Source organism: Colossoma macropomum, unplaced genomic scaffold (genome assembly GCF_904425465.1).
Source record: "Colossoma macropomum unplaced genomic scaffold, Colossoma_macropomum, whole genome shotgun sequence".
Lineage (NCBI taxonomy): Eukaryota > Metazoa > Chordata > Actinopteri > Characiformes > Serrasalmidae > Colossoma > Colossoma macropomum.
The window spans coordinates 20,118,688-20,140,227 of NW_023494786.1; the positions used below are offsets into that span (position 1 = coordinate 20,118,688).

The 21,540-nt window shown below is 37.6% G+C and overlaps 1 protein-coding gene across 1 annotated transcript in view; it reads right to left on the minus strand.

The window, feature by feature from the left end:
* Positions 1-4,378: 4,378 nt before the first annotated feature.
* LOC118802933 (LHFPL tetraspan subfamily member 6 protein) overlaps positions 4,379-21,540 on the minus strand; it is an 80,589-nt gene continuing 63,427 nt past the window's right edge. Inside the window, exons 3-4 of the mRNA XM_036563382.1 lie at positions 9,422-9,520; positions 4,379-5,233 (exon numbers count right to left, since the gene is read on the minus strand). Coding sequence (XP_036419275.1) covers positions 5,115-5,233; positions 9,422-9,520 — 218 coding nt within the window. The 3' untranslated portion in view covers positions 4,379-5,114. The remainder of the gene's footprint in view (positions 5,234-9,421; positions 9,521-21,540) is intronic.

Below are 21,540 nucleotides of genomic sequence, written 5' to 3' on the forward strand. Positions count from 1 at the left end.
TGGAAGAACAATTTACAGTTCATGAAGCTGCACCTGTGGATGAAAATGAGTGCAAATTTACACCTCAGAGGGCAGCTTGTCCTTGAATTTAAGTGCATCAGAGGTCTTTACTGGGGCGTAAAGAGGAATTGTGTAAATGACCATCACTGCAGTGGGTGTTGCATTTCAGAGAATCATTGTTGGCAAGGGGACTGTCAAGTGGACTCCTATATCATTATTGTGGAAATAGCTAGAGGAAAATCCTGGCCTATATCAGCACCTATAGCATCAGGACGGATAATTACTTCACATGTGACTGTAATGGCAGTACGGGACTGCTCCTCTACTGAGAGGTTAAATCATATTGGTCATGGCCTGGATCTCTGTGAATCCTGCTTTGCAACAATGTCTGCTGAAAAAAGCTGCTAGACATATTTTCTCAAATTGAATTTCCTGGATGTAATGCTGATGTACAGGATTTTTTTACATATCTGAAAATGCTGTGTCTCTACATGAAACTAAATAGCCTGTTTAATTTGAAGGCATAAAAAGAGGTATGAAATGGTCGTTTAAAAATGAATTATGGTTTTGGAACATAAACCCACATAAATGTATTACATGGACCTCAGGCAAAAATAAAATATAAGAATATAAGAAAAATGTAGGATATGTGCCAAAGAACTGAAGCTTTTTTCCTTCGCTTTTGGAGGTATGGGTGGTGGTGGTGGTGGTGGTGGAGGATAGATAGACAGACAGACAGACAGACAGACAGACAGACAGACAGACAGATAGATAGATAGATAGATAGATAGATAGATAGATAGATAGATAGAAAGAAAATATCCCCTGAGGTCCATTTGTTAAGTTTGTGTGGTTTTATGCAGCAAACAGAGTCATAATTCATTCTACATGACCATTTTCCAACCTTTCTTCATCCCTTAGAATTAAACAGAATGATTTTGTTATTTTTCCTTTCAGTCTGATATTTGTAAGTGACCTCTGATTGACACACAAACACACACACACACACATATATATATATATATATATATACATATATATAAACACCAGAAAAACTAGGAGTCTGTGGGACTGAAAACACACATCAGAAGGTAGTACTGGGTTGAATACATCAAACTATCAGCCTGATTAATCTGTTTAATATTCTCTTGCTATTCAGGATGATGAATACAGTTTCAAATAAGCATAAATGGTTTATTAAAATAAGTGACACAATGTTACAGTTTATTTGACCACTGGGTGAGTGTTTGAAGTGCCTATAACACTGTCAACACCACTATCAGTATGAAATCTCTTGCATGTCATTATCACACACAGGAGATCTCACAGGAGCACTGCAGGCTATGAGAAATCAGGCTGAGATAATGGGGAAGAGCCAGTAACCCTCTTCACAGACCCCAATAAGTCACGCCACACTGCTATTCAGATGTCTGTCTGGCGCTCGGTAACAATCACAGGCACAAAAGAAAACGGAACAGAGCTAACATGACAGTGAGGGAGAAATAAAACTCAGAGTTTCTTCAAGCATGAGTGAGGAGGAGCATCATTATGGTGGTATCAGCCTGCAGATGAGGCTGCAACTCAACATAATGAGTAACAACCCTAGAATTCTGAATATATGAATGCTGAATATGATTATTATATGGAATTCCAGTGAAATACACTGGTTTACAGAGAATGTTTGCCCACTGGATTGCTGCAGGAACACTTCCAAAAGTCATTACATCCAGCTTACATGGCTAGTATGACTGCAGGAAATGTTTCTTGTTAATCGTTATCATGAACTGGCTTTGGCAATATTGATATTGTTGAAGGCTGCGTTATGCAGCCCTTTAAACGTTGACATTGTTTTTGTGTACTGTGTACTGGAAGCATCTTGACCAATCATGATTCTTGTGTTTCAATAGGAATTTTGATGAATGAGGTATTCATGTAATCCAACAAAAGTAAAAGAATTTGGTCAATACAGTGCAGGCTGGTTTTTAACCAAGCCTCATTGTTGATTCATCAATGTTTTTAAAAGGAATTCCCCTGATCTTTCAATATTTCTGCATGATTAAATGGTAAGATGTAAACAAAGTCATTCAGAGTGGTGTACACACTCCATTCCAGAATTGTTCGCAGTGTGAAATGAACCAGACATTTCAAGCGTTTAATGCCTCTAAAATGCCTCCCTTACAGAGAGTTATTACATGAGGTGGTTACAAATACACTACCTGAAGCTGAGATTATATAATAATTTTGCGATAAGGTTTTGTTTTTTGGTTTTAAGCCACTTGGTTATGTACATGGCTTATTAAGAAAAAAATAGAAAAACAATTTTTCTAAATTCTGAGATTTACCAGATTTACCACTACTTTATCATTATCAGCATTACAAATAAATGTTTAAAATACATGTGTAGGTCCATTTGCCATTTTGAAAAGTAAATAAAATGGCCATGTTTGCACTGTAGACATTGTGACCCTTGGTTTTTCTCACCACAACTTTAAAGAAATATTAGTAGTTAACTTTCTCTACAATGAGCCATTTCACACTAAATGACTGTTTATATCTCAAAAAATTCAGTCATGCAGAAATTGTGAAATATTGGTGGAATTCCCCTTTAATACACTGCAGGGCATATTGCCATCACAGTATGTAGTAATGTAATCACAGTACTAGTATGTTTTATAGTAGCAGTTCAACCTTTTGTGTTAAAATATCATATCTGGGTGAGAGCTAAAGGCTCCTTTTTGGCCCAGTCTTGGGCCAAAAAGTAAACAAAAGGATGAATGCCAGAAAAAGGAGACCATAGCTTTTATTTATGGGCTGTTAATGTTCAAATGGATTAAATGCATCATTTGTTCTCATGTGAACTCTTTGCATAGTGAGTACCTACAATCCCATTCAAAAGTTTGGAATATTAGTCTTGGGTTTTGTTAAAGGAAAACTTTCCTTTTTTGGACATATTATAGACATATAGTCATATAGTGGCCTTAAACTACCATTTGTGTGTTTGTAATAGATCTGACTATGTTCACCCTTCTGTTAGCCTTCAATCAAAACATGATGCAACAGTTAGCAAACTGGAAGTTCAAATCTTGGTGCAACCAACTTTTTTAGACCTAAAGGCAGCCCTACACATCAAGAATTCCTTTGAAAGAAACTTCAGGCACATATACTGTACAGCCTGTGAGGGATCTGTATGAGATGGATGCGTGGCTGTCATACCAGCTACAGTCCCAGGGTGCATCTGTAAAGCTAAAAACCCCTCTGAAGGATTAAGGCTACAATTCTGCATTTCATGTGCTATTTATGTGCTCTCCTCTCTTGCAGCACTGGCTGGATTTAAAGATTTGCATTTTTGTGTGGAAAGTTGATTTTTTCCCTCCCGCTAAGTCTCATTTAACTTGCATTTGCGCTGCAAGAGTGACTTCCTGAGATGGGCTACTGTACCTGAACTGGTTACATTTAGATGCTAATAAGGGCATCAAGTGTGGTTCCATATGGACCAGAAGTTGTTGTATTACTGAAGCGTGTAATTTATATACTGCATAGTCTGTAGTTCCCTGGACTTTTAAAGGAATACTTCAGTTAAAAAAGACGAATGCAAGAAAAAGGAAAAAATAGCTTTTATTTATGGGCTGTTAATGTTCAAATGGTATGAATTACTTCATTTTTTCTCATGTAAACTCTTTGCTTAGTGGAAACCTACACTACCATTCAAAATTTGGAATCACTTTTCATATTGGCAATTTCTAATATTTTATATGCAATAATTTATACAATGAACTTTCAAATACTTTAAACTAGACAACTAAAAGTACTTTTAGATGCGTCACTCAATTTCTGAAATATTTTAGCAACAATAAGCATTACTAAAGGATAAAAGATGGACTGTAATTATCTATTTATAGGATTTTTGTGAAGTGCGATGGTCACTTCTGAAATACAATGTATCATAGATATTATAGATTTAAAGCACTTCATTTTAGAATCTTCAACAGCTTTGTTCATCACTCTGAATAGATCCTACTGGCCTCTACTGGCCATCACTTTCAAATAGACAGCAATCTTATTACCTCGCAAATTCGAGATGAGAGTCCATCTGAGCCAATTCCATACCTGATCTTTATGGCTTGCAACCGTTACCGGACCTGACTTTGGTCAGACACCTATTACCTGAAGACCCTTCTGACCCTTTCCTGGTTGCTCATTTCATTCCTTTTTTAATTTAGATAGTGTTGCTACCTCACCATGAGCCAGTCAGGCCAATCTAGAACACATAGAACACTGAGAGCAATCCTGAAGAACTGTATTACAGTAGGCGGCATTGGAAACAGAGTACAAAATGGTCCGAAAGACACTGAAATGTATAGATAAAAGTCAGCAAATATACTGTTTATAAACAGGTTTTATTTACAAACATAAGATGAATAAAACAATACATGGTTTGGATATTTTCCTCTTCATAAAACATGTATGTCAATGAAGCATACATTGTCCATATTGTATACAATGTATATAATGTATACTGATCCTATAGCATATACTGGCATTAAATGATGAAATGCATCAGTCTTTTGAAAATGTTTTTTGACCGTGTAGAGGGTGAATATGACAATTATTGCATTTCAAAGTGTGCTGCAAAAAATAGGTTGAAATAAATGTATATGAAGATATAAACAATCAATAACAAGAATGCATATTTTCTTTTTCTTTCTTTTTTTTGTAACAGACATCACTAGCACTAGTACATCACCAAACAGGGAAGAAAAAATAACACTCTCGGGATTAAGAGTAGACATAAAAAAGGGAAATTGGTCCTTCTGAGTTTTCCAGTAATCATCCTGTAGACAGACACAACACAAGTTAATAACAGTCACTGTATGTGATCAAGCTGTCAAAATTCCATCACTGGATGTCCATCAGAGCATATAGCCCACTGACTGGACAGTGGAGGATACTGCAGTTGAAGAAGTAATAGATAAAGTGGTCACGCCCTGGATGAACGAGTGCGTCTCTGCTGTTTATGTAGTCCACACTCAGGCATCTGTCCCTCTGCTGTGTGCTGTTGGCAGTGGCTCTGTGCTTGAAGCTGGATTTGAAGCGGAAGGTGAAGCAGGCTCTCTTTAATAAGGGTACTGCTTCTGTTTCTTCCCAGCAAAGCAGGCCAGCCAGGTGCACAGCAGCATGGCAGAGGCAGCTCCCGCCCCGGTGCAGTAATACGCCCAGCCAATCTCACACGAACCTGGAAAAAACACACAGGTAAACCATTAGGACCAACTCATGGCTAAATAACTCTCACTCATGCTGAAACAACAGAATTCCATATGCCTGTGTGACGTGTTCAAAGGGGAGTCGGAATCTTGGGGGAATCAGAATTTGGCACAACACAATTGTCTAAAATGGTTGCTGTGTTCGGCTACAGGTTGAGGTCATTTTTACGGTCCACGGTACGTCATACTGTGTCCTAAACCACATCAACAAGTCTGAGTGACCTGACTGAAGGTCTGGATGTGATTTGAACAGGTTGAGAAAAGTTTTGGGGAAGGATTTACAAAAAAGATTTGGGTGGCTATTGACTTCTAGTGCTTGTTAGCAATGTTAGCCTCAGTTGTAGCGCTAAAATACAGAAGCAAGATTTGGACACCATGCATGCCTTGGCTGATAGACTACATCTGTGAAAGTGGAAAATTGTGTGTTAGATTTTCATTGAATTATTTTTTCAAATCTCGTAATATAAATATTTAAGTTTTATGCAAGCGACCACTAGTCCTGGATCAGCACTCCTTCTCTGAGAAGATACATAAAAACAGGCCCTGACCTCACAATGATTCAAGCTATTTTGCTTAGTATTCTTCAGGAAATTATTAAATGTGTCATGAAGGTTTAACATGATGCCAAACGTTTTAAAAAATCGACTGACAAAATGGACTGATGGAAGCGTTTACACAGGAGTGGAATACAGACAATTATTATGTTTAATATGTTTGCCTATATAGCCTGAGAATTATATTCTGGCCAAAAAGTGAGTGCATACTTTAATTAATATTATTACAGTCAACTAAAATTCCAAACTCAATGCACTTGAACTGCCAACTTCAGATCAATCCATTTTACAACCTACTATACACCTTTATTCACATGCACCACAATCATAATAGCATCATCCTACAGCCTTCAGGGTGTTTCAAGGAAAGGAATGAAAATGAGAGGGTGTAACTATTTTTGGGCAGAGATTAAAGAAACAGTCTGAGAGCCCTGCTTTCTGTCTTGGTTTATATAACACAATGCCTTCCACACAGAGGATAAACTTTCCATAAATGCTCATTTGAACACATAACCAAAATATACAAAATAAAGAAGAAATGAGAAATTTGCTCCGTACAAATTAGGTTATGTTCTTTTTCACATACAGCTCATGAACAATGTCTACTCTAATGCTTCTCATGTTAGTTTTAGTGGAGCCAAGAAAGAACTATCAGAAACCTCTGTTCAGTATCTTAAACTGTCAGTCCTCGGTGTGAAACAGGGTCGATCATGCTGAAAGCAGAGGAGCTAAAGCCCAGTGAAGCTCATTTTAAGAAGCAGAGTGGAGGAACTGATGGACGTCACTCAGCTAAGTGTGACACTTGTTTTTTATGTCAGAAGCTTTTGAGTTCTGCGCTCTCTTAAAGACAAAGGAATAACTTTCAGTGAGAGCAGAAATGTTAGCAATTCATTCTGAATTCTTGAGTATTCTGAGTTCTCTAGTACAGTTTTAAAGAAGCGCTTGATGTCACACTATGAAGGATGTCTGAGCTCCATAGACTTACATCCAACACAGGCTTTGCTGCAAGCAGTGCTGATTTAAAATAGTGTCTAACAGACAGAATAATAAGCCAGACATTGGCTGGAACAAGTTCCATTTTTGCAGAGATCCCTTACAGAGGAGTTCAGGCTGAATGCAAAATAGGCTGTGAAACCACACTCTTACAAGTGAACTGAGCAATTTTAGCCAAGTATGCATTTCAAGAGAGATACAAAAATGTTTTCCTCTTATCCCAAGTGATACCAGATCCCAACATGATTTGCAATACCTCAAAGACAACAAGAACAACACATTGCTCCTCAACATAAAGTAAGTTAGCTCTTGTGGCACCTCTTAAGGTTCTTTTTGGGCACTATGAACAACAGGGCATTAATTTTATTGAGTCCACAGGCCTGTAGCCCAATGCATGATCAACTTAAACAGGATTCCTGACTAAGTTTCAGCTTTACAAAACTAATGCAAATGTCATCTTATGGCAGTTGATAGCTTTCTCTGTAAACTCAGATTTAGATATTCAAGCTATGATAACTCCCAATATGTGTGCACATGAAAGCGGAAATCATGTGAAACATGAGGAGTCGGGTGGCCTATTTTGCAAAGAAGGAAAAACAAATAATTTATAATGTAAAAAAGTAAAGTAAAAGTAAAGCATTTATAATAGTATAAATCAATGCTGTCATTTCTACCCCAGTAGTGCTTACTGGAGTTACAATTTCCTCATATTCTTAATATCTATACAGCATGATTTGTTTCCTACACTGAAGCGCTACATTTTTCACATTATTTTTCACAAAAAATAATAAATGTAATACGAAAAGGATGAGTTCCATCATAAGCTGATCCCTGATTGGTCAGGAACCTGGCTCTAATTGGTCCAAGAGCTGTTCATGATCTAAAATTTTGAATTTCTGAAGCAGGTTAAGTATGCAGTATAAGCTGCTCTGGTAATGTTGCCCAGTAAAAAGTGATCCACCTTTGTGAGAGCTTATTTAGCTGGCTTAACTCACAAAAAATCAGAATGCCTGTTACAATATTCAAATGTCTGTGTTTAATATACAGCTGTCATAAAATGTTCATAAGCACCACCGCTAGTTTGGTGTAATATAACAGTGCCAATCCTAACAGGGCGCTAGTGGAAATTAGTAATATGCTAAAATGGGGTTATCGGGTGCACAAAGCCTACTTATTAAGCAAATTATGCTATGAAAAATGATTTATTTTAAAGCTTGTTTGTGAGACTAGCTATCACTAGAGACCCTCTGCCCACTGCTATATTGATATTTAGTATTAGATCAAATTTGTAAATTTCAGCATCATGATGGCACATAGTTCTTCCCTTTAAATTTGACCGTACTCATGACCTTCCTTTAAGTCACTATGACTGTGTCATGATAAGAGAATCTCTGTGGACTAAGCACTTCATCAAATAGTCAGACTTGGCCATTTGTTCCGTGCTGTGCACTTGTCACTGCATGCCTTAATATGAGGAATAGCGCCAGTGCTTTGGGACCAAATCCAGCGTTCTCTCTAGGGAAGGGTTTATATTTATGAGGGTGTGAAAAATGAATAAAATAAAATGAGAGTCTACACCACCATCTATTATCTCCACATGCTCTGCTGAGCTTTTAGAAGTTTCGGCAACAAAAGTGTGAGTGTTAGTTCGATTTTAGTTGTATTATTTTGTAGGGATGCACTGATGGACACAAATCATAGATCATAGAAATCATAGAACATTCTTAATCGAGAAAACCACTCATTAGCCAGTGACAGTATATTTCCTTTTTTAAAGTGGTCTCAGATGATACTAAATGCATTAGCACCTTAATTCCCATTCAAAAACTGCTGACAAAGTATGACCATGTCCCAAGGGCAAGGTCTAAAAATGCTATAATAAATGCACACTACACATTTTTGTGGTGCAGTCCAGCAGAGCTGTTTTAACTCAGGTCTTTGTTGTCCCAGTACAAAAACCATTCCTGACAGTAAGATAGCGTGCCAATGCTGCTCCTGCACAAAATGTTAGCCTTTAGTGGGTATTCTACATTAAATATTACATTTAATTATGAAGAGATTGGAGCAGTATTCAGGGACCTTGAGTGGGAGAGTATCAGAAGCTATTACGAGTTTTGAAATTCACTATATTCAACTATAAATCTACCAAATAAACAAAAAAACTCAAATGGCATGGGGAGTTCCATGACAAGAGTGCTTAAAGATTAGTAAACATGAAAAGATGAATGAAAACGAATACCAAGAAAGAAAGATATTAAACAGAAGAGAAAGCATGCCTTCGCTTTTGCATTTGAATTAGCTTTTGTTTCAAATGGCCCAGTAATTCAAGCTTGTAGAGCTAAGCATATACACAAATCAATCACTACCACCGCTGGGGAATTGATGATTGATGTTTAACTCAATATCTGTGAAGCTCAAATCAGAGAATGGGCTTCTTGTACAAAAGTATTGCTTCTCTTGACCACACTGTTGTAAATATGTAATGATAACGATTAGGGCAGTTCAATAAAGATTTGTGTGCATGACAACATTAACAGAAGCTGATGTGGATGGTGAATAATGAATGTGCTCTTTAGAATGATTAAGTTGTATAATGGTGTAATGAAGTCTTACCCAGTTGAAACTGGTCTGAGCTGTTGTCACAGGTTTGTCTGACCTCCTCACTGTCCCAGCCAAGGGGGTAGAGGGCACATCCTGAACCAATGAGCAGACCTGCAGGGAGAATGATAGTGACAATGTTTAGAGAAATGCCCACTTTTCTTTCCTTCCATTTAAGTCTTTACTTAGAACCATACATCCACACCAAGAACCATTTAGAACATTTTATGAGTGTAAATGGGTAACATTTACTTAGACTGTGTTACATAACATCAATATAACATTAACATGCCATTAACATGTCATATGCTGTCATGAGTTGGATGACACTGATTATGTCCAGTAATATGACAGTGTCATGTTACCATTACTGTTTATTGTCATGATGTTTGTAATAGTGATGTTGGGAGAGTTAACTAGCAAAAATTAGCATGTCAGGAGCTGTTTTGACATCAAATATTATGACATATGTCACGACAGTTACAAGTAATGGCATCATGACACTATTATATTAATGAACCAAACTTATCATAATGACTTATGACAGCATCAGACATCTGCCATGACATGTTTATGCCACAGTTACGTCAACATTATGTAACAAGGTTCAAGTAAACTGTTACGGGGAAATGCTATGCTAATGCATTTACATTTTTCTAAATGTTACACTATCCATGTCTTCTATTCCCCCTCTCGCCACTACCACTGCAAGATGCTCTGTCCAGTGGTCAGAAAGTAATGTGTGGAAGCCTCTCTTTAGTCCATGAAATATTTGGTGAGGATGGTGAGAACCACTGAGGCTGTCACTCACTCATGTTTAGCAGGCTGAAGATTCTTCACAAGAGGGTGCCAGTGTCACTCAAGTAGCAATGAGCCAAAGAACTTTTGCTAGCCTCTCACTGTACAAAATCCAGATTTATACTGCACATATTTTCCTATTATGGAAATATTACTTTTTCCATTCAGCTGAATGAGAATAAAGAAGCTAAACATAATTTATAGGCATGCTTAGTCTACCAGTCTCACAATGAACACAATACAAAATCCACTTCACTTAATTTTTGCTTCTTTATGATTGACTTTACCAAAACAGCAGTGACAGACTATCATAGCATTCCTGTAGCAGATTAAGCAGGCTACGTTTGTCATCTTGATAAAGATACAGGCTACAGTGAGTGACTGCTTTGAAAGAAAGGGAAGAAAACATAAAATGATACCAGAATTCTTCAAATTAAAGCAAATGGAAGAGGCAACAGTGACAACAGCTACCGAGGGACAATTTATTTTCAATCATGCATACGGTCAAGTAGCACAGGCGTGTAGTTGGCAGGTGCCAAAAGGGGTTTAAAGATCCTCCACATAATGTAAAGGTTCTATTTCTCAAACAGGGTTTTCTATTGAACCATATGTCTGAGCCAAGAACCATTAGGAACTTTTTTCTGGTTGTTGTTGATGTTGGTGTGGTGGATAGTTCCATAGCACATGCTTCAAGTGTATAATGATGCAATCTCTTACGCTTCTATGTGAGTGCAAGTGATACTAAAAGTAGTATAAAAGAGCTCTTTTGCCTCAGTTCCACTAGCAGCCCACTCGCTGGTGTCTCAGGAGGATACTTGCTGCTCTGTGCAATTTGCTGTTTGCCAGGTCTCAGCATTGAACTGCAAGGCCACGGCTGCTCTGCTCTGGATGGATATTAGCCCACAGACCTTCAGCTAAGGGGCTTTGCTATCACATTAGCTTAATCTCTTCCAATTTGCCTCTCGCTCGCCTATCAGTTTTGGGCCAGTCGGGGAGAGGGAGAGAGAGACACAGAGGCACAACCACACTAACCCCGTCACATACCGGGGCAGGAGAAGATAACGGGAAAAATTAATCCCCACACCAGCGCAGTGTGAGCTTCAGAAATGAGTGAGTGAAGAATTAAAGCTGAACAGATATAAACAGGGCAAAGTAAACACATTCATACAGCTAGATTCCTCTAAAGTCCTCATAAACACGCAGCAGTTTCCATACTTAGATATGTACATTACAGGAACCTGGCTGGACTACAGAGAAAAATAATTAGCAAAATATTATATTGTAAAATAGCGTGTTGATTACATTAACATCCATGGTTTTTTTTCTCATTTAGGTGTTTTCGATCATTATAGTGTAGGCATTCTGGAATCCATCTTTAAATTTCTGGGATACTACCAAGATATTGAAATGTCTTTAAATGTCTTCAAGCCATTGAGACACTAGAAAATGCTTAGAATCAGTTACAAACTGGGAAACCTGTAGCAGAGACAATAGGAAATGTTCTCTACTGAGGCCTAATGACTTATTAATGCCCTGTAACAATCTATTGCATTAACAATCCTTTTAACAGTAACATAGAGAAATATATTACATATAACATTTAATTTATATTATGTTTAATATTATTTGCCTGGCTGCTTAAAATTCAGTTAGGTTTAGCTGAATCTTAGCTGTTCTTTCCTAACATGGATGATTATCAATCAGCACCAATGCTGCCATATCACCAGCCCTATGAAGGAATCAATATGAGGATCAGAATGTACGGTATTGTGAAAAAATCAGAGACCAGAAATTTTGATCTGAATTTCAGAATGCCTCCAATATAACTATAGAAAAATTCCCATTAATTTCCCATTAAGGACAATTTATTAATTTTCTAGTTTCCAAAACTGGAGCTAAAACAAATTGGACTACTAACAACCATGCAAAATCTTGAAGACCACCAAAACTGTCAGCATAAGATTAACAGAACTCAAAGCTTTCATCTTTGAGAGAGAGGAGAAAATTAAGCTCCACTCTTGCTTCAGATCTGAAAACAATCCACAGGTGTTTCTGTCCATCTGTTATGAGTCTGAAAGGATGTGCAGCTGTCAGGAAGCCCTTACTGAGAAAAAGAAAATTTGCAAATCAAACAAAGAGGCTGCTGGTGTTCTCAGAACACTGAGTGCCCACCAGAGTCCAGACCTCAACATCACTGAATGGGTTTAGGATTACTTGGATCGTGAGACGCAGAAAATACAACCGACTTCTAAAACTGAACTTTGGAGGTGTGGAAAAATGAGCCTGCAGCTTTCTTTGAAAACTAAAAGCAAGTGTCCTGAAGAGAATGGAAGCTATGATAAAAGCCTAGTGGACACAATAAATACTGAAACACCTGATATTTAGTTATTGAGGCTTTTGCGTAATTCTCTGATAAATATGTTTTTAAATTATGTTTTTTATGTTTTTTTTTCCCGATGCTGAAAAATGACTAACTTGTACTTAATGGCTATTTTGACAGGAAAGTAAATTAATGAAGGGTGGTCTCTAAATTTTGCACAGTACTGTTTATAGGGACAAATCATCAACGTCACTGAAGGATCGGACTTATCAGAGTGTAAAATAAATTGGTGCACAGGGAGAAAGAGTTGTGAACACATTGTTTACTAGTGTCAGCATTTATTTGCACCTAATAATGAACACACTCTTCTAGGCCTAACCTTGTATTTTAATATGAAGAGAGTAATAAGTAGAATTTCTTCTTTAAAATTTGATGAAACATTATGAAAAATGAATATTGCCCAAGTGCTAGGTGTGCAAGGTCACACAATGAAAAGAAGGTTCATCTTAACATAAAGTCCATGAGCCTCTCTTTTCTCCGGATTGCCTCCAGCTTGGTGGTGCAGCACATGACCAGAAACATGCAACAGACAAAATGAAAGAAACATGCAAAAGCCCAACATATCGCTCTTTAATCGCTAGCGCAGCTTCAAACACGCTAACCAAGTCTGACTTAAAGTATGATTAAAAGAGCAGATCAGAGATGTGCCGCCTCTTCAGATGTAGCAGAGTCTTTCTCCAGAGTCTGTTCCGTCTGTAAATCGCTGCCCCACTTTTCAAGTGTGGGTGGGTCTGTACCACACCGAACACTGAAAAGACGAGACCTAAAATATGCTAAATCAAAAGCTGCTAGTCTTCTCTTCTGGGCGCTACCAAAAACCTAGATACTGAAATTTCTCTGCCACAATTTGGAGGTGAGATAAGCTTCTGGTGCATTGCTGCAGCTGAAGCCATGATGCATAGCTCTTAGAAACCATGTTGTGATGGTAATGTATTCATGCTGAATTTTAAACAAAATCACGGATTCTCTTTCAAGTCACAAGTAATGTCAAGAGATAAAGAGGCGTGTAATGAGCTTGAAATGCCCTGCAGTTCTTAATAAATGAAAACAAAAGGAGGACAGTAACGCTTTCCTCCACAACTTGGGTGAAAAGGAGGATGTTAGTCTTTTCCCCTGAGTATGATTAATCTAATGGCTATTTTGGCACAAATTTAGAGTGCAGTACCTATTTACAGGGGATTTAATGTAAATCCCTTCTCTGTTATTACAGAACTACAAGGTAGTGATCCTCATGATTCCCTGTTAGGCAGGGTGAAGGTGTGTCATGTCAGGAAAAAAGCAAGAAACAGTTATCAGTAGTATGAAAATGTCCTCAAGTCCTAATTGCTTCATTTACATTAACTTTATTTGTACACAATAGAAACAGTCTTCATAATATTTTTGGACTTTGATGGGACAAAACATTGCTGAACAATTAAGGCATTCAAAAAATTGCTTTTGCAATATTGACCTTGGAAAAGGCTTGCAGACTGTCAGTGTCCAAAAAAATTTCCTTTGTAATTTTTTTTACATGATTTGAGCACAAAAACTGCCCGTTACAATATGTGAAAACTTCATGAAGAATAAATCAAAATAAATGCTCCAAAATTGCATGAAATAAAATCTCTTTACATTGACTTGCACTAGAGGCATGAACATATTTGCGCTGTCCTGTTAAGCTGCCATTTTGAAGATAACTGCAATGCTAGTATTTTGAGCATATTATTCAGCAACCCTTCAAAAAGCTGATTAAAAATGTTTTCCATGCTTGCTTGGAAAAGAGCATATTAGCTTATGGATGTGGTGACATTTACTGCTACTTTGCTCATGCATCTTGAAAAATGAATAGACTCCCAACAGCAGTGGGAAACAGGGATAATGGTGCAAGTGAGTCCTTTCCGTACTCATTTCCTTGCTCACAAACAGCTGGATGAACAAGAAGCCAGGGAAGAAGATGGCCTACTATCTCCATTCATCATCTAACCAATGTGCAGCTTCATTCTTTCATCTTCTTCCTGTCTTCTCTCCTCCTGCATGCTTTATTCATTAAAACTTTAGCAAAGCACCTTATTAACTTGAATTTGGAGTGAACTTGCAGCAGATGTTGATGACATTTCTGCACATGCTTTCCTCGCAGGAATGTAATGAGGTAAGGGAACACTGCAAATCACTGCAGGTTCTGGGAAGGGAAACTGTTGCCCCAATGAAAAGGAATGCAGTGACGTAATCATAAAGCAGACTCATTTTTGTGCCTTGTTATTAAGGTTCACTGCAAAAGAACCTACAGGCTTAAAGGTCATTCTTCTCCAAACCGTAGCTCAAATCCTTCCATAATGCAAACACCACCACATAGTCTATTACTAGCCTACATTCTTAGCAAAAAGGGTTCCATATTGTACCAAAAATGGCTCTATGACTTTTAACTCTTTGAAACATTTTTTGGGGCTAGATAGAAAGGTTCCTTAAAGAACTATCTACAAGAGTTTCTTCTTCACAGAGGCTGCAGTACAGCAATAAAAGGCCTCACAGTAGCAATAAAAATGCAATACAGAATATAACATAACACTTTACTGAAAGGCAGCTTTCCTCAGGCTACATGACACTTACATAAGCCATAAGACTTTGATCACAACTGACATAAACCTACATTTCTAAAGGCTTATTGCAACAAACATCAGTTGTCATAATTGACAAAAGCAGCTTTTTTGTCAACTGACACTTGTTGGAATACATGTATATGTAGGTGTATGTCAGTTATCATGTACACTTATATAAAAGATGGTTCTTCACAAGTTCTTAAGTAAAGAAAATGGTTCTACATAGAGCCATGAACACACACAGAACCCTTTGCATGTTTTAATGGTTCTTTGCATGGTGAAATGGTTCTTCAAATTGATGGAGAGTGTGTTGCATATCGTTCTATATGGAACATTTTTAAAAAGGGTTTTATATAGCACCAAAAAGTGTTCTCCTATTGTTACAAACTTGATATTATAACAATAGAAGAACCATTTTGGTTCTTTATGTAACCATTTTCTTTAGTAAAGAACCATTGTTTTTAAGAGTGTAGGCTTACAAATGCTGCACTTCAGTACAGCGATACTACATATAAAAACAAACCCTCATAACCTTGTGGACGCAACTGCATTAGAACTAAAATGGCACACAAAAGGAGCCCCTGATGGACCCCTCTTTCACCAAGCATGTTTAAAAATATACGACACAGAAATAGACATATACAGATATAGTGCGCAAAGCACTTATGCTAATTTCTACACAATGTGGTCTTTCCATTGCATCTTTGTTTGACTGCCTTTTGCGCTGAGTGTTTTGGGTGTTAAATCCCATCCTCCACACTCCCTATGTGGGTTATTGAGTCTGAGATGGATGGAGGGAGGGGGCAAGAGGGTGGGCGAAGATTACTAAGAATGGAAACAGCAACTGCACATTTTGTCTACATGCCAAGATTCCAAGAGGGAAGGCAGACTTATGAACGACAGCTTGAGGTTGGAGACAATCTCTGGTGTCATGGAGGCAGACATGTGTTCATGTGTTTCTAAACTACAAAGGCTATTCTGGAAGTTCCTGAAAGTGGTAGGATTATTCACTGGGTCTTATGAGCTTGAGTGCCAGGAACCATTAGACCCAGCCAGACAAAGCAAAATAATCAACACATGCACTGTAAAACATCACTGTTTTAAGTTGAAGTCAGTTTCTGGGCTGCATTAAAACTTCAGTAAGTTAACAGGACAAGATTCTGTGTCTTCAGTTGTATTGATTTACCATTTGAAGTTCAGTAAACTCAAATTTTGGTGTGCGTCTGCTGCTGTGAGTTGGGTCAGATTTTGTAGGAGTTTTCAGACCACATCACACGTCTTTACATTTCACCATCACATGCACAGGCTCAAAAGATCCAGCTCGATGTTTAGGTTTCAAATGCAAAATGTACCTGACAACAGTAGATAGTTCACTTGTAAATGTTCTTTCAATTCTTTCTTTCAGATTCATCTGCTCGAGGAAGGGGTCTGAAGCATAGTTTAGCTTTAAAAGTAATTCCAGTTTTATTTTTTTTAGACCATCTGAAAACATCAGCCGCACCTATCCTTGTGTAAACATTTCATGACAAATGTATCAACGGAAAAGTGAAAAGCATGTGAAATGAAAAGTTACAATTATATTTACATTTATTGAAAAATGTTTTCTTTCTCCTACAAAGATGACATTTTCTTACAACAACAACAACAACGTGTGTGCTTAAGAAAAGAGTGCACCTCCTATATCGGCTTTGTTGCATTATTTCAAGATGAATTTCTAGATTTCAAAAAGGCTGACATGCCACTCACATGTCACTGAGTGAGGAAACACAAATGTTCTCCTGGAAAAAAGTAACAGTGCATCCCAGGAAAGGAGCCATCAATTCCAGGTGGAGATTTTAATGCTATGACTGACAAGGTAGTCAGCTGCTTGGATCACAGAACAGATGCCAGAATATTAATGACTGTTCTCTCTCAGCAGGGAAGCGGATGACCTAGATGTTCAGTAACTAGCTGTGTAACACACTCTCCTTAGCTTATTCACCTGAAGAATGCAAGACATAAAGCACCTTAGATGATTTGAGGGAGAAGTAAGGGCAAGACACAAGGCAGGTTGGAAACAACAAGGAGGAATTTAGCTAACATTAGCTTAATTTGATTACCAACAGTAAAACTACACGGCATGACCTTTCACACGCATACAAAATAAGTATTATTATAAACTCATAACACTTGTTAACAGATGCTACAAAACAATGCATGTGTGAGCAGAGCATAGATAGAACTCCTCTGCTCTAGTTTTAGTCTGAAAGCTATTTGAAACTGCCAGTATCGGTTTAAATTTTAGCAGCACATACTGACAACAGGCCTGAAACCAGATCCCATATTCTTGTCACATCAACATCCAGATGTATGTGTAATTACTTGACTGAAGCGAGAGAACAGCACAGCTGAAATCACTCACACCAACGCCGTAAACGTGTCATGATGAAAGACTTTTGAGAGGCTCTGACAAACTGTGAAGAGGTGCTTCTGTTTTTACCACAGCCCTCATGGGAATGGAAATTGGTTAGGCCTGTTACAAGCCCACAGACACCTACTTCACAAAAATGCTGCGCACTTGCTGGGTGCCTCTAAAACCGACCTAACATTTTTTACTGCAAGGCTATAACAAAGAACACAGCATGAATAGCCTCTTTACTGAACAACTTGATGCACAACCAAAGGGCTGTAGTCCCTTATCTGAATGAATTATGCTAACAGTCTGACTAGCTAAGTGTCATATATCAAAACTGCATTACCTTTGTTTGTTGTTCTGTGGTTGTAGTTTAAAAGTGCCAGCTTTACATTATATAGTGAATGTTTTGTGACAAATGGGCCAATAGAAATGGCCCACAACTAACTGGATTCAAATTTTGCTACATTAATGTACATTAAAGGGGAATTCCACATTTAAAGGTCATTATTTCAACATTTCTGCATAATTTAATCACTGAGATGTAAACAAAGTCAATCAGAGTGATTTGATTTGAGAAACTTATTGACTCAGAATTTCTTTACAGTGGTAGTCATAAGGACTTGCAATGTCAAAGATGCACATATAGCCATTTACTATTACTTACTTACTTACTTAATTAATTAATTTATTCATTCGTTCATCATTCAAAATGACCAGTGAACCTTTGTTCCTTTGAGTTTTCACATGAAACACTGATATAAGTTAAACATTGGTAAATCTGAAAAAAGTTTTCTGGGTACTATTTTGCCTCATAAGGCCCTGCATGTACCCTTACTGTGATTGCATTTTTAAAAACAGGTTTTTGAGCTAAAACCCTCCCTCAGGACTGAAACAATGTTTCAAGCATCAGACACTGTATTCATTGCCACTTTTATCACTTTCTGTGAAGACGTTTTTAAATGGGTTGTGCTCCAGACATCTTGTTCCTATCACCACCACTGTGAACAATTCTGACTTGCTAAGCTTCTCTAGAACTTTGTAAATCTTATGGGTTTAATTATGTTGACATTTTTCAAATTCAGTGGAATTCCCCTTTACAGTTAAGCAGAAAGTTATCATTTCAGAAATATTAGAGTATGAGCAGGAGTGAGGCTTAATCCCTTTAATTAAAATCATCTACAGAAATGTTACGTGTCAGTGTTGTACTTTTTCTGTTGCCCTATTGAGACCCAACTGAGGAACCTTGACAATGACGGTGTCGAACTGTAAAGGTTGTTGGCATGGTAACCAGACAGCAGAGCTGGTGGGCAGCTATCAGCATGAACCCAAAGGCTCCTCTGCACTCCATAAGCTAAATCACTAACTTTCAGTACCTTTGACAAATTCTGCCTAGTTATTTGGAACGAGAATTGTGGCGTGTAGAGCTTGTCTATTACAGAGCGGTACTACTGTGCTCCATTAGGGAAGTGTTCAATACGCAGTTGTGAGTGGGTACTAATGAGCCCTCGCCTACAGTTAATGCTTCCACACACTCTCAGTGATTACCTTACAGCTACTTATTCAGCCCGGCCTGAGAGCAAGCAAGCCTCGCATGTCCTTACAAGTAATTAAAGATTTAAGCTGCTCCCCCCGAATACAGACTAGGTTTAGGAGTTCAGCAAAAAGGCCAGTGGATAAGCCCTACGAGACTGGCACACATTCAGAACCTTTAACACTTAAAGGGTACAGATTACAAACCAGGGCTAAAGCATATAGTGGGATTTAAAACCACGTGGTGAATTCTGAAGCTATTTTCTTTGGAGCAAATTTACATCTAGTCTTTATTGGGAAGTCACGCTTAGAACATTCTTTTAAAAAGCATCACTTGTTTGTGAAGCTACCACTTGTGCAAAACATGATCCAGGCTCCCCACTATTTTTCACTTTATAGCACATGAAAGCACATAGAACATGAACATAGAACTCTCTTATTACATGTTAATCCTATAATAAGAAAAATGCTACAGACTGATGAAATGTAGCCTCTTTCTCCAGGCCCCCTTGTGACCATTCTGCAGGCAAAATAGAAATTGAGTCACATATTTTTTAATTAATACCATCAAATAAATGATTTTACCCCTTAACTCTGTTACCAGATTAACTAGGACACTGTTGCCTCTCTTTGTGTGAAATGTTGTAACTTTGTGTTGAGCTGCTAGTGAGCAATGAGGGGTGAAAGGCAAGGAATAAGTACCCCCTGCTGTGAAAACAGTTCACATCTCTCCAGAAAGATGGCTGTGCTGAGATAAAATGGACATCACAACTGGAGCTTTCTTGATATTAAAAATTCATGTAGAACTACCACAATGAAAATTTGCAATTAAACACAATAAAATCACAATAATATCTAAATATTGACTTGCCTGCTCACCTATGAAGACAAAATATAGTTTGCTTGACGTTTTGTAAATCGTACACATTTATTTCTTAATATATCAATAAGTTTCTTGATATTAAAAATTCATGTAGAACTACCACAATGAAAATTCATATTTAAACACAATAAAATCACAATAATATCTAAATATTGACTTGCCTGCTCACCTATGAAGAAAAAACATAGTTTGCTTGATGTTTTGTAAATCGTACACATTTATATCTTAATATATCAATAAATTACATTCCAACATAATATATTTGAAGAAAATAATGCTTAGTTCAACTAACAGAACTCCAAAACAGGAGTAAATTTGCTTGGCTACTATGGAAAGGGTAAATGCTACAGACTAGGAATGGGACAGTTATGGTTTTATTGATATGCTGTCATATAAAACTCAATGATAATCATTCAGTTTAAAATGTTAATGATTCCAATAACCGTGTATGATTAACAAGCATGTTTACACAGTTATACAGCAGTAGTGCAAGAAAACAGCAGTAATGCTGGTCCCTGCTGAAATAAAACAGCTTAGACCAGCATGAATTCCAAGCTAGAACTACAAAACTCTGCAGGATCGTAAAGCCTGTACAGAAATAGTGTGCTTGTGATTTTGGGACTAATCACATTTACGATTTTCATTCAACGTTCATTCAAACATATTTTTCCCTCCTTAGGATACAAATGGCAGAATGTTGACAGACACATACACACAAAAACACACATATTAGCAACCACCAGGGATACCATAGCAACAGCCTACCATCACCTTAGCAACCACCTGGGATACCACAGCCATGGCCTAGCATCACCTTAGCAACAACCTAGGATTTCACAGTCATTGGTTTTGTCAAGCCAACTTAAAGTTTGTTCATAAACTTCCTCCATCTACTTTGAATTGTAGCTGTTTTTGGTTTTCTAAAAAATATTAATAAAAAGTATATCAATATAGTACCTGCATTGAAATTATTTTGACATGTATTAGCATTTTTTAAAACATTTAAAGAATTTTTTAACCATGTTTTTTCATATTTTTTCATACCACCATTTATACCATTTTATACCAACTCGACATTAAGCATGTCTAGGAGCAATGATTTAGAAGTACTCAGAATGACAAAAATACCACAAGAATTAAAGATTACCTCTTGCATTGCTGAGCAGTTTAAAAGATGAAGACCTGGCCTGTATTTAAGCGTGTTAAAACTGCTGGCAGGTGAGCTCTTAATCTAGTCATTGGAGGTTTACATAGACTATGTGAAATCCCTTCAATTCTGCAGAAGCAAAAGCAAGCCCCTCTCTTTCATCTCCCTGCCATGCTACTGTGTTGGGACCGCTCGTTTTTATGTCCTCCCTTCCTTGTTTACCTCAATGGGGATTCAGGAATTCTGTGCCTTGCTCTCTTGGCCCTCAGTGCCTTTCACGTTTAGCATTCAAAGGGGTAGAGAAAGAGAGGAGAGAGCAAAAAAACGAAATAAAGACTGGCTGGGTTTTTCAGAGAGAGTGGAGAATAGAAGACATGAATAGGTCTGGAGCTAGTTTTAAAGGGCCGGACAATCATTCTAAGAGG